The sequence below is a fragment of the Neomonachus schauinslandi genome, chromosome 13 (assembly GCF_002201575.2).
Source record: "Neomonachus schauinslandi chromosome 13, ASM220157v2, whole genome shotgun sequence".
Taxonomy (NCBI): Eukaryota; Metazoa; Chordata; class Mammalia; order Carnivora; family Phocidae; genus Neomonachus; species Neomonachus schauinslandi.
This window is the reverse complement of record NC_058415.1, coordinates 66,929,133-66,945,645: the sequence shown is the minus strand read 5'-3', so window position 1 is coordinate 66,945,645 and position 16,513 is coordinate 66,929,133. Positions and strand designations below refer to the sequence as shown.

General features: G+C 42.0%; 1 protein-coding gene across 3 annotated transcripts in view; it reads right to left on the bottom strand.

Annotated features, from left to right (window-relative positions):
* The window catches only part of SLC44A1 (solute carrier family 44 member 1), a 194,922-nt gene extending 178,517 nt beyond the window's left edge, over positions 1–16,405 (bottom strand). For all 3 annotated transcript variants that reach the window (XM_021691110.2, XM_021691109.2, XM_021691108.2), the window contains exon 1: positions 16,239–16,405. In XM_021691110.2, coding sequence (XP_021546785.1) covers positions 16,239–16,274 — 36 coding nt within the window. In that variant the 5' untranslated portion in view covers positions 16,275–16,405. The remainder of the gene's footprint in view (positions 1–16,238) is intronic.
* Positions 16,406–16,513: the final 108 nt, after the last annotated feature.

Below are 16,513 nucleotides of genomic sequence, written 5' to 3'. Positions count from 1 at the left end.
ATGGGGCACCTGGGTGGAAGAGCATGTGACTCTTGATCTCAGGGTCGTGAGTTTGAGCCCCACGTTGGGGGTAGAGATTACTTAAATAAATAAAAACTTTAAAAAATATATTAAACATATTATAGGTACCGTCTTTTCTATGGGACTACCTCGAGAGTCCATGTGGCCAGTCTATAGGCTTCAGGGAAGCTTTATTTTCTAGTAAAGGACACTATTTTTCCCTTCACTTTGTGCAATAAAATACTATCACACCTACAGACACAATAAATTTACCCCAAAGTTTACCGAACTCCACCCTTACCAGTTAAGAACTGACACAGATCATACTTCAAAAGTAATATCTATTTCTAGCTCTTATTTGTATTTTATTTTTTTTAAAAGATTTATTTTATTTATTTGAGAGAGCAAGCGAGCAGGGGGAAGGGCAGAGGGGAAGGGAGAGAGAATTCTCAAGCAGACTCCTGCTGAGCAAGGAGCCTGACGCAGGGCTCAATCCCAGGACCCCGAGATCACGACTTGAGATGAAATCAGGAGTCAGCTGCTCAACCAACTGCTAGCTCTTATTTTTAAAAAATTAGTTAGAATCTACCAAGAAATTGTCAGCACTTTACACACTGTAAACAAGTGGAAAGAGAGGTGCAGGTGCACTCCAGCACTGTGGGAGCCCCTGCCCTCCTCTGTAGGCTGTATACTTATAGAGGTAAAGTCTCTTTCTTGGTTAAAGCCAGTCCTTAGCAGCCTGACCAGCACACTTGCCAGTAAACACTGAACTGAACCAAAGCATGTGACCCACCTGGAATGTTCTCTTTATTTTACCAACATTCTTGATGCTTTTACTTTTTTCTTTTCAGTGCCTTCCCACTGGCCTCAGAGCTTCTCACTCCTGCACCACAGTCATGGGCAGGGGTGGTCATTTTTGCTGTGCTTTTTGTCCTTCCAGTCACACTTTGAACAAAATACATAGGATCTATATAGCTCTGCTCACTCTGCTACCAGACAGGCATTGTGAAGATGGGCCAGACGAGCTTCCTTCATGTATTCTGCAATGTGAGCCAATTTAAAAAAAAAAAAAGAAGAAGGGGAGTAGGGAGGCAGAGGCAGAAGGGAAGAGAAGCCTTCATTCTCATAAATCTATCAACCAGTGCTGATTACATAGCATACTTCGGTGTGGACCAGCCCAGATGTCTCTAGTTTATGATGTGCCCTTTTTTTTTCCCCCCTGACTGACTAGTATTAATGTCTCCACTAAAACTTCATTATAATGAAGGGACACACGCTAATAAGGTCAGGTTCATGATCACTAGTATTAACAAACATTTCGAATAATGGCCTTATTATAATCTTCAGGTTCATTCCCATTTCCTTCCACCACAGGTTATATTTGTTTTAATAGTAATTTTGACAAGTATCTTTAGCATCCTAAACTGTTAGTCCCTGAATACCCCATCCCACCATCACATTTATTCAATAAGCATCTACTGCGGATCTATTATTTGCTTAGCCCCTCTAACTACATCTCTATTCTCAATTCTTTCTCCAACAAAAGACAACATTGGATCACTAGGTCCACCTCTGGATGGCCCTCTGAGGTGGTAGGCAGCAGGCCCAGAGGAAGGAAGAAAACCCCCAAACCCAACTGGCTGGTTCCTTCTCTTGCGGTTGGCCCAGCTGGCCGCACAGCAGTCTAGCCAGATTCCCAAATTACAAACTGGTAGGGTCCTTCCCTAACTTCTTGGGAGATCTCAAACCACAAATCTGAGAAACCATTCACATGAAGGCTTTTAGATTATAATATACTCAAGTGACTTGAAATTTATTTACATTGTTCTGCTAATATTTTAAACAACATGAAGCTTGTGATGTGTTCGAACTCCGTTTCAGATCTGCTGAGAGCTTCCTACCTAAGGGTTATCTGATCCAAGAACATTCTTGTTACTACCACACTCTCCTTTGTTGTCACTTAAGGGAACTGAGAAGGAATACTTCAAGAACCATTTCTCAAAGTGTGTTCTGCAGAACAGTTCCTCAAGATGTAATGAAAAGGGCCACCTGGCTGATTAAATGGATAGAGCTTGCAACTTTTTATCTCAGGGTTGTTGAGTTCGAGCCCCGTTGGAGGTAGTTTACTTAAAAATAAGTAAAATATATTTAAAAATAGATGTAATGAAAAGAAAAAAATTAAGGACAAATAAATTCAAAAGGTCAGTTATGCAAAGTTAAACTGGTTTCCTGGGGTTGGGGAGGGGGCGTGTGGGGCAATAAGCCTTTAATAGGCTGATATGCACTGTGACTCAAACAAAAGAGGTAAGGGAGATGTTGGGGAGATGGTATGGAATGAGCAAGAATTTCCCAAACTTTTATGACCTGAGAGCCCTTTTCTTGGAAGATCACCTAGTAACCCTGGTGTTTCGGGAGCACGGCCTTCGGAGAAACCCTTAAGGCATTCCTAAATAAGTAACATTTGTATCCTTACTGTGGAATAGCACCCATGGATCACAAGAGCCTGGTAAGTAGCAGGTCAGAAGAAAGTGTTCCTCCTGCCCAGGAGGCTCCCTGCTGTTTGCTTGGTACTACAAGAGAAACATGCCTTTCTACTTGCTCTTGGCAAGTTTCTAGATTAAACTGTATTAATTATCACTACCTATTTAAAAATAGAATTGCATTCAATTTTAAAATGAAAGTATTAAAGTATTATTTCTAAACTTTCATAACTGAAATCTACTTCAACCACCACCATCTATTCCAAAATGTTTTTCTTGACGTAGAAGTACAGTTAGTTTCAGAATGTATTTAATATGCTAGACCTAAAACTTGAGATCTTTAGAATTGTCTTCCAACACTTCATGTTTTTGGACTTGTCATGAAAATACAAAATCACATGCAAAACAGATTTAAAAAAAACTTCAGAGCCTAGCAAGCAAGGAATAAAATTCTCTTAAATATGCTGAGTTTTTTTTTTTTTTTTTTTTTTTTTTTTTTTAAGATTTTATTTATTTATTTGAGAGAGAGAGAGAGTGAGCATGAGTTGGGGGAGAGGCAGAGGGAGAAGCAGACTCCCCGCTGAGCAAGGAGCCCGATGTGGGGCTCGATCCCAGGACCCTGGGATCATGACCTAGGCCAAACACGGACGCTTAACCAACTGAGCCACCCAGGTGCCCCTTAAATATGCTGAGTTTTAAGCACAATTTCGTTTAAAAAAAAAAAAAAATCCAGCTTTTGCCCTGGTGGTGAAAATTTCTGCTTTTGTAATTTGATCCTAATGTGCATGCTAATTATTTGTTCTACAAAGTCAACTTCACTGTGGCTGTTTTCTTCACCCTTTCCTTTCTTACTGCTCTCCAGAGCCTTGTTCGTACTCACTATTAAATACCACCAGCATCAATTACATTAACCCTTTTAGAGGCCATGGATCTCCAAAGACTGACTAAATAAACATATACTCCTTATTTAAAATGATATTCTCAAGAATCTGAGTTACGGGGGAAAGGACACAATTATAGTCACATTTGGTAAACTTACTGCCATGATAGACTTATTCAGACTCAAGGTTTTAGAAGAATCTGTAAAAGGGCCCAGGAGGGAATGCAGAGCAGTCAAGGGTCCCTAGAGTCCAAGGTTTATAACCACCACTTATGCAGACCACACTCTGCTCCAAACTGTCATCCTGGACCTCCAGTTTGGGGTGCATTGATTTAAAACCAAGACCCTCAGGGCACCTGGGTGGCTCAGTCGGTTAAGCATCAGACTCTCGATTTTGACTCAGGTCATGATCTGAAGGTGTGAGACCAAGCCAGCCTTGGGTTCCATGCTCAGCAGGGAGTCTGCTGGAGATCCTCTCCCTCTCCTTCTGCCCATCCCCCCGACCCGCTCAATCTCTCTCTAAAATAAATAAATGTTAAACTGGTAAGAACAGATACTACACTTGATCTTAGCCAAATAAATAAATGTTAAAAAATAAATAAAACCAACACCCTCCCCTACACACACACACACACTTTAAAGTGAGGGCAAACAGTACACACAATCTCTGAACTTAAGTGACAGGTAAGTGGTGTCTGAGGTACGTTTAATATACTATCCAAATGTAGTAGTCCTCAGTACAGCAGAAGAGAGAGGAATGTAGTGCAGTAGGAAATGTACGTGCTTTGAACTACTCCAGGCTTTACACTACTTGGGGGGAACTTGGGCAAACTGCCTAAGCTTTCTCAGCCTCAGCTTCCTAATCTGTAAAATGGGGCTAACAGTGGCACCCCCCCCCTCCCAGACTTGTGAGAAAAAAATGAAATTTATTATATGAGAGCAGACAGGGAACGAGCACAGAGAAACCCCCAGTTCATGACCAGTCATCACTCATTCCCTAGTTGTCTGCTCTCGTATTTCATGCCCTTTCCTTCCCCTCAGAGATCACCCATCCTGAAAGCATCTCCTCTAGGCGCATGACTTAAAGCATTATCTGAAATCCAGTTCTAGGTCTTCCATTGCCTATGGGAAACTGCTAGCTACATGGAGGTATTGGTATCGCCTCAAAACTCAGTGCACACAAAATTAAACTCACCTTCCCTTCCCCACATACTAGTCTCCATCTCCCCTTGCAATGCCTATTACAATACCCTTCCTCTATTATATGGCATTCTAAACTGGTTTTATCCCTCTCCTTCATCCCACAGGCCCAGATAAATCAGGAAAGTCTGTCCTATTTCAATTCCACAATATCTCTTCTCTGTTTCCCATTTGGGAAACACTGTTTGGTCCAAGATAGTGAACAGCTTCCTGGGTGGCATGTTTCCCTTTCTCCCACTTCGAGCACAGCAAGGCTGTCATATTAATCTTCCTTAAATCACTCTGAAAAACCCTCCATGGCTGCCTATTTCCTTCCGTTCAAATATTAATGCCTTCCCTACACGTAACATCTCTTCTCTCTACTCTGGCCAGGTCTCCTTTGCAGTGAGTTAAAGGCTTCCTTGCCTCTGTTCAAGCCATTCCTTTCATTGGAGTGCCCCTTCTGTTTTCTACTGAAATCTGTCTTTCCTCCCACTCAAAGCCCCATCCTTTAAGGCCAGATCAACGGTCATTTTCAGGTAGCCCACTCACCAACTAGTCCATCCTCTCTTGGTTTCCCCATTCCCTTAACTCCTAAGCACCCAGTTTAGCCTCTCATTATTGCTGCTTATTTCACCCTGAGGGCTCATCTTCTAGACACAATTTAAAATTTTTAGAAGTCAGGGTCCCTTTTCCAAAACCCAAACAGGACTTTTTCCAGGGGAGGATTAATGGATACAAAGACATCTGACAGATTTAGTTTCCATTAATATGATAATGCTGGAGATATATTCATGGGCTGTGCAATCTGCTATAAGCCTATATGAGACAAGTTTTATTACTGTTCCCATTTTACATCTGGGGAAAGTGAGGCATCAAATGTTAAAGAATTTGGTCCAAATAACCCAGCTGGTGACAGAATTGAAATTCAAACCCGTGGAGTCTGGCTATGCAGCCCGGCTATGCAGCCCATATTCTCATCAGTATAAGATGGTGTTCAATTCTACGGATTCTAGTGGCCCTTTGGGGTAACAGTAGGGAAAGGATTTCTTATAAGGAAGGTAGAAGGCCACTTATGCATTAAGGGAGGATCATTAAGCTGGGGATGGGAAATGAGACACATATAGACTTTTTTTTAGTATAAAAAAATGTTACACCAAAAATACTGTATTTAAAATTAAACTCTTTTGCTATTATAAATAACACCAAATGGAAAGATTCTTGCATATGGCATTTACTGTACTTTTGGAGTACTAAATAAGTGAGGTCTACTGCTTTTTATGGCTTTCAATGTATGTCATCAAACAATGTCCCAAGAGAGTCATTCCAATTTATTCAGCAAATCAATAAAGTACACTTGAGTCAAAACCACATGAGCAATTAATATTCTGTTAACTTTTACCAAAGTTGCAGGTGTAAAAGAGTGTCTCTGTGCTTTCAGTTAATTTGATTATCAGTAAGATTGAACACATTTACATATTAGTTTACTATTTCCTCTTCTGTAAATTGGCTATTTGTTGCAGAGATGCATTTTTTATGAGGGCTCTTTATATCGTAGATATCCTAAATAATGAGGTGAATCTTCAGGTTTACTTTTCTTTATACAAAAAAGAAAGAAAGAAATTAAACGGAAGGGAAGGAAAAAAAGGCACTCTCATAATACTGAGTGGGATGTACTAGGATAGAGAAGGAAAAAAGAGAGTGCCTTTTTTTCCTTCTCTATCCTAGTACATCCCACTCAGTATTATGGCTCCTTAAGTGCATCAGGGAGGGGTCAAAAGGAAGGAAAAAGAAAATGTTAGGGAAAAGAGAATAAACGAGTACCGAACAGACAGAGATAAACACACACAGAAGAGGTAGACGAGGAAATTGAGAGCTAGAGGGAAGAGGTTATCTAAACCCCCAAGATTCTCTTGAGGATCACTGACTGCGGGAATATTAATTAGCTACTTAACCATTATTCCAACCTTAAATGGTCTTCTTTATCCTGAAGCTATTCTGGCCTCAGAACAGGAAAGAGGAAGGGGGTGGGTAAAAGAAACAGGGGCTTCAGCAGTGGCTAGAGCAATATTCCTGGGAGAACAGAAAGATAATTGTGTGACTTCCAGCTATGAGCTGTGAAGTCTTATAATGGAGCTAGAAGCAAAATGTTAGGAAACACTGCAGAGGTGTGACTTTACAGGCAGAAGAAAATGGCAAAACTATGTAACAGGGACTACTGGCTGACGACCCGTCACCATCCCCACCCTCTGCACTGCAGCCGGAGTTCTAGTGCTGCTCCACCTCCACTTGACTCCAGGAAATCCTGGTTAGTCTAAGCCAACCAATGACAGGGTACTTGGTCTCCCCACTGCTAGAAATTGTTTAGGCATGAGTATGCAACCCTCCCTAACTCCTACTAAAGGGAAAACACTGGAGGTTGTCAGCTCAGCAAAAGAAAGTAGGAAGAGCCACATGCATCTTGGGATCATGAGGGCAGATAAGTGAGGAGAAATGATCTTCCTTAAAATAAAAAAAAAAATTAAAAAGCAAAAAGAGAAGTCAGGTCCTCACTGACATCATCAAGCCGCTAAACTAACCAACCTAGAAGACATACTACCTTGCAATTTATGCAAGATTAATTTTTTAATATTTTAGCTATTTAGATTTAAGGTTTCTTTTTTTTTTTTTTTTAAGATTTATTCATTCGACAGATAGAGACATAGCGAGAGAGGGAACACAAGCAGGGGGAGTGGGAGAGGGAGAAGCAGGCTCCCCACCAAGCAGGGAGCCCAATGTGGGGCTCAATCCCAGGGCCCCAGGACCATGACCCGAGCCGAAGGCAGACACCCAACGACCGAGCCACCCAGGCGCCCCTTAAGGTTTCTTTATTTCTTACAGTGTAATTATCCTAAGTGATTCATAATGAAAAATGTTACAAGATCATCATCATCACCACAATGCTACAAAAAAACACTTTTATACCTTAACTACTACTTGAACATCCTGAAGTAATCGCCTATTTCCAATTTTTCTTTTTGCTGTTTTCTTTATTTTACGTTATATAAAAGTATCCAGAAATCAAACACTTCTGTTTAACAATTTTCAGTATATCTAACAACCTTAAAAATTAGACTAAAAATAGCTTTTAAGAGTTTCTTTTCTAAATAAATGTCCAAATAGTTGGTTGTGAGATGTTGTAGAGAAGAGCTAAAAAGAGTAATATTATTTTCACACAATAAATAATTTCCAGTGATTCATCAACCAAATGTTTCTTAAGTAAATCCTATTATACAACTGATATGAAATCAAAGAAGAGTCTATTGAGGCACCTGGGTGGCACAGTCTGTTAAGTGTCGGATTCTTGGTTTCGGCTCAGGTCATGATCTCAGGGTCCTGGAATGGAGCCCCATGTTGGGCTCCCTGCTCATCAGGAACTCTACTTGTCCCTTTTCCTCTGCCCCTCCATGGCCCCTGCTCACGTGCACACTTGCTAGCTCTCTCTCTGTCAAATAAATAAATAAAATCTTTTTTTTTTTAAGATTTTATTTATTTATTTGACAGAGAGAGAGACAGCGAGGGAGGGAACACGAGCAGGGGGAGTGGGAGAGGGAGAAGTAGGCTTCCCACTGAGCAGGGAGCCCCATGCGGGGCTTGATCCCAGGACCCTGGGATCATGACCTGAGCCGAAGGCAGAGACCTAACAACTGAGCCCCCAGGCGTCCCCAAATAAAATCTTAAAAAAAAAAACAACTCTCCCACTCCCCCCCCCAAAATATATAAATCTTTTTTTTTTAAAAAAAAGGAATATATCACAGGAAAAAATAAACAGGACCCCCCACTACCACGGAGTATATTAAAACCTACTGAAAGAGGGTGCCTCGGTGGCTTAGTTGGTTAAGTGTCTGCCTTCGGCTCAGGTCATGATCCCAAGGTCCTGGGATCCAGCCCTGCATTGGGTTCCTTGCTCAGCCATCTCCCTCTGCTGCTCCCCCAGCTCATGCGAACAAGCGCGCGCTCTCTCTCTCAAATAAATAAAATCTTAAAAAAAAAAACCTGAGAAATGCAAATCACTTTCAAAATCACCTTTTAAAAAGAATACCAAGTTTGACACAATGCATAAATTCAAAATTGGAACATCATGCTGTGCTATTTTCCAAATAAATGAGACAACAAAAAGTACTAAAAGGGAAGAAATATTACTGTGCCAAAAACTTTAACCATTTCCAGAGTGAATTCCCACAGTAGAAATAACAATGCCTCTTTAATGACTGAAGTTTTCACCAGTTCAAACACTTTTTCTTTATAACACTTCACATAAAGTCCCATCCATTTGTGCCTGCTATAAAAACGTCAGCACTGTAAATCCAACTGGCCCATTATTGGAGTGGACCAGTCTTTTCCCATCCACCTGACCCGGGAAACTTACACCTCTATAAGTCCCCTTGCTTCACATATGACATGTATACCTGCAACATACAAACTGCCAAAGAATGCTGTTGAGGATGCTATAGAGAATCTTCTTTCGAAGTCTTTATACCTTTAAAAAATTGTTGTATTGAATTTTAAATCATCAGACTTGCTAAGGTAGCAGTTCATCCACATCCGTTCATGGAAGGAAAGAGAACATTTGTTAATTTATTCAAATATTTCCTGAGCACCTATCATGTACCGTCTATCAACCTAGCACAGAGAATAACAGCAATGAACAAAGCAGACATGGTCCCACTCTTTGTCAGCTCGGTCTAGACCAGGGGTCAGCAAACATTTTCTTTAAAGGCCACAGAGTAGGGCACCTGGGTGGCTCAGTTGGTTAAGCGACTGCCTTCGGCTCAGGTCATGATCCTGGAGTCCCAGGATCGAGTCCCGCGTCGGGCTCCCTGCTCAGTGGGGAGTCTGCTTCTCCCTCTGACCCTCCTCCCTCTCATGCTCTCTGTCTCTCATTCTCTCTCTCTCAAATAAATAAATAAAATATTTTAAAAAAAATAAATAAAAAAAATATTAAAAAAAAAAAATAAAGGCCACAGAGTAAATATTTACTTTTGTAGAGTCTCTGTCATAACTATTCAACCTTGCCACTGTAGCATGAAAGTAGCCACGGACAATATGTAAACAAATGAGTGGGATCGTGTCACAATAAAACTATGTGGACAATTAAAGTCAAATTTTATACAATTGTACGAAATAAATGTATCATGCAATAATCTGTTGATTTTTTCCATTAAAAATACACACACACACACACACAATTTTAGCATTCTTAGCTTGCAAGCCATATAAAAACAGGTAGCCGGCCAGATTTGGCCCATGGACTAGTTTTGCCAACTCCCAGTCCAGCCAATATCAACTGTATAATTATTTGTTTTTTGCTTTAAGTACTCAAAGGTAAAATTCTTTTTTTTTTTTTAAAGATTTATTTATTCATTTGACAGAGAGAGAGACAGAGAGAGAGAGGGAACACAAGCAGGGGGAATGGGAGAGGGAGAAAGGGGGAGTGGGAGAGGGAGAAGCAGGCCTCCTGCTGAGCAGGGAGCCCGATGTGGGGCTCGATCCCAGGATCCTAGGATCATGACCTGAGCCGAAGGCAGACGCTTAACGACTGAGCCACCCAGGCGCCCCAAAGGTAAAATTCTTAAGGCTATGAGAATTTATTGAGGAGACGTGGCCTGGTTTGAAGGATCGGGGAGCCTTTTCCAAAGAAGTAATTTTAAGGCTAAAACTTAAGGGATGAGTAGTAGCCAACCAAGGGCCAGGGAGAAAACAGTCTTCCAGACAAGTGAATAGCAAGTGGAAAAAGTCCTAAAAGGAGAAGGAATACAATCTGAGGAATCTGTGAAGTTGGAAAAAGTCCTAAAAGGAGAAGGAATACAATCCACTGAGGAATCTGTGAGGTTGGAGCACGAAGAGTGAGCATAAGAGGACAATGACACTAGAGAGACAGAGACCACCCCACAAGGAGTCTTGTTGGCTAAGGTCAGAGATTCTGGTCTTTGTCTTAAAAGCAGTCGGAAACCATTAAAGGGTTTCAAGCAGGAGAGGGACACAATCAGCTTTGGATTTTTTAAAGATCACTGAGACTGCAGTACGGAAAGAAAAATTTGAAGAGAGCATGAATAATACAGGGAGATCCCTAAGCAAGGTTCTGGCCAGAGATGATGGAGGCTTAGACTGGGGTGTTGGCAGTAGAATTTAGAAGGTAAAAGAAGCAAGATGTGGTGACGAGACGTGGAGGAATGAAAGGTAGGCCCCTGCATGTCTCAGTTTCCACATCAGGATATTGGTATCCTTCAGTGAGCCAGAGATTCTGAAAAGATGAGTGTGTGTACAAATTTTGAGTTCAGTTTTTGACATGCTGAGTTTGAGTTGCCTATAAGATATCCTACTGGAAGTGCTAAGTAATCAGTTGGATATTAGGATCACAAGCCCGGACAGAGTTTCTTTTAATTCAGTAATTCAGTTTGGGAATTGTCAGCATACAGATTGTAATTGAAACCATAAGAGGAGATGAAGTTACCTAAAGAAAGGCTATGTTCTCAGTGGTTTTCAACTTTGGCGGCAGAGGAGAATCACCAAGGGAACTTTGAAAAATTTTGATGCCCAGGCAGTGACCTTGAACCAATGAAATCAGAATCTCTGGGAGTAGGACCCAAGCATTAGTGTTCTTTAAAGTTATCTAAGTGTTTCTAATGTACAGCCAAGATTGCAAAGATAAGAGGACTTAAAACATTAAGAATTAACTGGACTGCAGAAAGATCAAGAGATTAAGAGACAGAGTAGGTTTCTAGTCCCAGCTACCTCATAACGATTTCTCCAACCTCAGACTACTTCATAGCTTCTCAATTCTAGTTTAGCTCAACAGAAAGGTGAGATAGTAGGACTGGTTTATCTCTAATATCCCCTAGAGTCCTAAAAATCTGAGCCAAAGTTACAACATGGAAATATTTCTTCTTCTTGGCGGGGGAGAGGGGGAACGGAGGGTGTGGAGGGTTATGTAGAAACACAGCTATTAACCAATTACCAGAGCATAATAGAGAATGCGTTTTTATAAATAATTATCCTCCCAAACCAATAACATTTCTAAATGATAGGATGAACACATCAAATAGTATTTGATAGCATTTGTGAAGCATGGGAACATTCTAGCTAGACTAGTTTTGCTCTATTATATACTATGTTGTTCCACAGCTAGGACCTCCATGAAGTTCAAAATGGTGCCATGAATTTAAATTGGAAATTCCTTAATCCAAAATTTTATCGAGTGGACTTTTTCTAAAGACAGAGTGAGCTGCAATTTAAGATTTGGGAAACATGCATGTGAACACAGAAACACGGGACTGCGATCCAGAAGACCAGGATTAAAGTTTGGATCTGTCCACTTGGTAGCTGACTTCAGCCAACTTTCCTAACCTTCTTCAGCTGTACAATGAAACTCCCAATTTCTTCAGTTACTGTAGAAATTACAACACGAAAATCACTGTGGAAAATAGCTATACAAAAAGCATTACCATTTTTACATTGTTTTCCAATTTTAACAGTAACTTTGATTTACATATTTTGAGGATCTTCTATACTAAGAGCACAGTATTCAGAAGAAGAAGAAAAATAAACTGTCTTCATGCCATGACTTTTTAATCCCAGAAAGTCTACCTTGCTGGACATAGTTTAATGGAACAACTTAGTTTCTATTGGGAAAACCCACTACACTCTTCAAATGCCATTTTTATCATCTGACTTCAAATTCCACAAAGCAGATGGAGACTACAGTATTATTAACATCTGTTAAGGAACAGTTAACATACTCAAAAAGTTAACCAGTATTACTGCACCACTTGACTGTTTTTCATTACTCCCTAGACAAGATAGAAGAGCTACAAAAAGACAGTTAAATTTATAGCTCTCAATTTGAGTACCATGGGACAAGACAGTAGACAAGTACAATTTGCAGAATCTCCTGGCCTCCAAAGCACTGCTGTGAGAAATAATGATCTAGCCATTAACAACAAAGACTTACGGCAGTTTGCTAAGTAATCTTTGGAAAGCCTGCTTCATTCAAACTGGTTTGTCAATGGGAAAGAACATTTCATAAATCTGAAGATTTACACATGAACTTTGAAGTTTAACATTACAAGAATAGAAATTATGTCAGGTTTAACAGAATAAACGAATTATGGAGAGTTGGGAATAAATTTTAAGAGTCTTAGGGAAGATTAGTGCTGTAAAAAGAAACTCAAGACTATCTCACTTTTACGTTCCCTTCAAAGAGGTTTTTAGGCAAAGGCTATCATGTGTTGGCCTGTTTTGAGCAGTTACTAATATTAGCAAATAACTTGTAGTGGTCACTAATAAAAATCATAATTAAGAGTTCTATAAGAGCCCTGACTCTGTAGACATTAAGACACTTAGATGTACATAACTGATAGGGCACAAAATCATTTTGCCAATAATTTGCTCCTTCGGCAATGAAATACAAGTTAGTATAGAAGGTGACACTTCCCTTTGATCTAAATCCTAAAACAGGATAATTATTTTGATGGCAAATTATGATATCCAGACACTGCCAAGAAAATGCAAATAATATCAGGACAGACTACAAGAGATGAAACAGTTGGGAAGACCATAAACTCTTTTATGAGAGTCTACAACATAGCAAGAGACTAGGAGGAAAAATAAATTACATTTCAAAAGTGAATCCCTACCACAAAAAGGAAACGCACTATATTTACATTGATAAAACCTGCCAGAGCTTTAAAATTGCTGACGATACCACTGAGAAAAGCTAAGCTGAACTGCAGAGTACCCCGAAGCACGTTGTTTTGATGTGCTATGCAGGTTATCATTAGAGTTTGCAGACAAGCTTTTTAAAGATGTTATAGCCACTGCTCCAACTAAAATACAGGCATTGAGCAGAGCACCAGAAGAAAAGGAGAATCCTGCTCAATTCTGCAAACTGATGGTACCATTGACAAAATAGGAAGGAATGTGGGAAAGGCAGGTCAATTTTAACTTAAACAGTTCAAATTTGAGCTTGAAAGAGGATGGCTTGGTGGAATTAGTCAACCAGCCCATGAAGTGAAACAGCACGCGGCTCAGGGCTGGACTCATATTCAATGTTACTTGCCAGCCAGATAGTGAAATGTGTGTGTATACATTGTTTATTGAGTACTGCTAAGCAACTATTCTGTACAAGGTATAGTGAGGCACTGCAATGGATACAAAGATGGGGAAAACAAAAGCAGCTCCTGTTATCAAGAAGCTTACAGTCCAGTAGAAGGGATGAAAAGAAACACATTTGGCCTGAAAATACAATTGAGGCATCTAAGAGAGGTTCAAAGTGACTGTGAAGTTGCATTCCTATTTTGTTTCAACACAACATACATAGATACGATATTATTCTAAAACTGGGGACACTCCTGAAAGGGGCATTAAAATGCCAGCAGATTGGTAACATTTCACAAATGAAGAATGATGCCAAAATCTCAAATTAAAAAAAAAAAAAAAAAAAGGACCAGCTCTTTGGCACAAAACCTCTTCCTCGATGCTCCACTGAACACTACAGGTCCCTAAAGCTGAACTTAAAGGCATGTGACAGCTGCTGATTGGTTATAGGAATCTACAGAAGAAAAAAAAAAAATGCACCCGAGGGTGCATGACATGCATCTTGTCTGTAGAACATGGCATGAAGGAAACAGTGACTGCAAGAGGAGGGAAAAGCGAAGAAAATGTATGTGACAGCATTCTGAAAAGTAAGATGTGGAGCTAGTCAAATGCAAGACCTGTGATTAAAGCAGAGTTTTGGTCCAGCATCCATCCCTCCCAATTTTAACTGTTCACACACTGAATAAGCCATCCACAAACTATCAATAATGTCCTGTTTTAAAGGCATTTCACCACCAAAGGGGGATGTAAAGTCACCCAGTTCCTAAAAGAAAGGCAGTATGAAAACACCTTTTTGGTGAAAATAATATCTAAGTAAATGTGAGATGAATAGCACTCAACTAGATTCCCCCCTCCCCCAAAACTCCCTAACCAGTTGAAAGGTATTGTGTAATCCCACACCTTTAACTGTTAATATGAAAACCCTGGTCTTTCCACCTCTCCTCCATACCACCACCTATAGTTTTCTTGCCTATTCCAACTGAATAGGAAGGTTTAACTAACTAAACCAATCAGCCTGACCGTGATCCTAGTAGGAGAAAAAACAACAACAACAACAAAAAACCCAGTAAGCAAACACCCTTTAAAAAAAGAACTGGACAAATAGGTTGGATACTTCATAAAACATAGATGTCCTCCATTCATCTGCAATTCTAGTCATTTTCGAACAGACCTCAGATTTTCAGAGCAAGTATGCAGGTTATTTAAAACTGAGTTATATATAGTCATTTAGCAGCCGCAAAACACTTCTGGCATTATCGCAGATGCTCGATCTCTGGAGGAAATTTTTTTTTTTCCAAACTAGCATTTTTCTTCACCAAGAACCAACCAGCCTTTATTTCTAAAAACAAGAGCCCTCGTCTTCCCCCCAAAACAGACAAATCAAAGACCACAGTTAAATTCTACGCTAATGAAACTGTGAGATTACATTCCAGGCGTTGTCAGAGCCTATTTTTCATACACCAACACGTTTGATGCAGTATTCCTGATTGCTTTTTATCGTATTTGTAAATACTCACTAATCCACTAAATTAGGTAATTTACAAACAGGTCCTCTCAGTTATTAGTGGCCAGCAGTCAAGTTCTATTACATTTGATCCTTATACAGTTGTCTAAACATTTCCATCCAGGTTAAGGGCTCGGATCGGCAAGGGAGGGGGAGGTTAGCGAAATTTGGGTGGGGGCAGGGTAGAAGCTGGGAGAAATCTCTGCATCTCAGCCCTCAGCGGCAACATTCAGCCAGTGCCCACAGAAAAACTAAATTCGGCACCTCTTCCTCCTGTTACACTGGCAACAAAGAGGGAGTTTCCGTAACGCTCCCGTCACCCACCAGGTGCCCAATCTCCTTCCCAGCCTAGTGTCAGCGCTCCCGCAGGGGCCTCGGTGCACGAAGAGGCCGCGGTGCCCAGGGTCAGGGCACAAAGGGGGGATGGGGTGCAAGGCGAGCGGGTGGGATCTGGGAAGTGGGCCGTGTAAGGGCTCCGGAACCCGCTTCAACACTTGAACCTGCTGTCGGGGGCGGCGGGCAAGAGAAAGGGACAGAATATCCAATGGAGCAGAAACTGGAATAACGTGGAAAAGGGGTGAAGAGCCCACGCTGAGGGTACTCCGCCTGGGAGCACAGAAAACAGCCGGTGGATGAGGAAGGGGAGACTCCAAGGAGATGGGAAGAGAGGCGCAAGGCCCAGAAGACGAGGGAACGGGGTGCCACCTGGGGCAGAGCAGAGAGGAGGCGCCTGTGTTGCTTCTACCTGCAGGCGGGCGGGACGGGCCGCTCAGGTGTGACTGGGAAGAGGCCAAGTCGGAAAGGGGCCAGCGAGAGCCGGGGGCGTACTGGGGGCCGCGCAGAGGGGGCTGCGAGTTGGCAGCCGCGGAGCCAGCGCGGGGGCACCTGCGGGACAGACTCCAGGGATAAGCGGGGGTGGGGGTCTCCGGAGCGCACGGTGGGCTGAAGGGAGGATCTCGGGCAGCGGGAGGCAGCGGGAGGCAGCGGGAGGCAGCGGGTGCCAGCGGCGCGGCGCTGGGGAAGCATCCGGGCGGGCGGCCGGGAGGCGGGAGCCCCTCACCTGCGCGGCGGAGGAGGCGGAGCTGCAGCAGCCCATGGCGGGGCCGGAGGAGCCCGGAGGCGGCGCCCGGCGCGCAGCTACGCCCCGGAGCCCCTCGGCATGCGAGCCGGCGGGCGCCCGGGGAGGGCGCGGCCTGGCCCCGCACGGCTCGGCGGCGGCGGCGGCGGTTCGGGTGGCGGCGGGTTCCCGCCTCCCGGCCGCCCGCGGGGCGGGCGCCGGCCACATCCCATTTTTTTTTTTTTTTTTTTTTTTTTTTTTTTTTTTTTTTTTTTTTT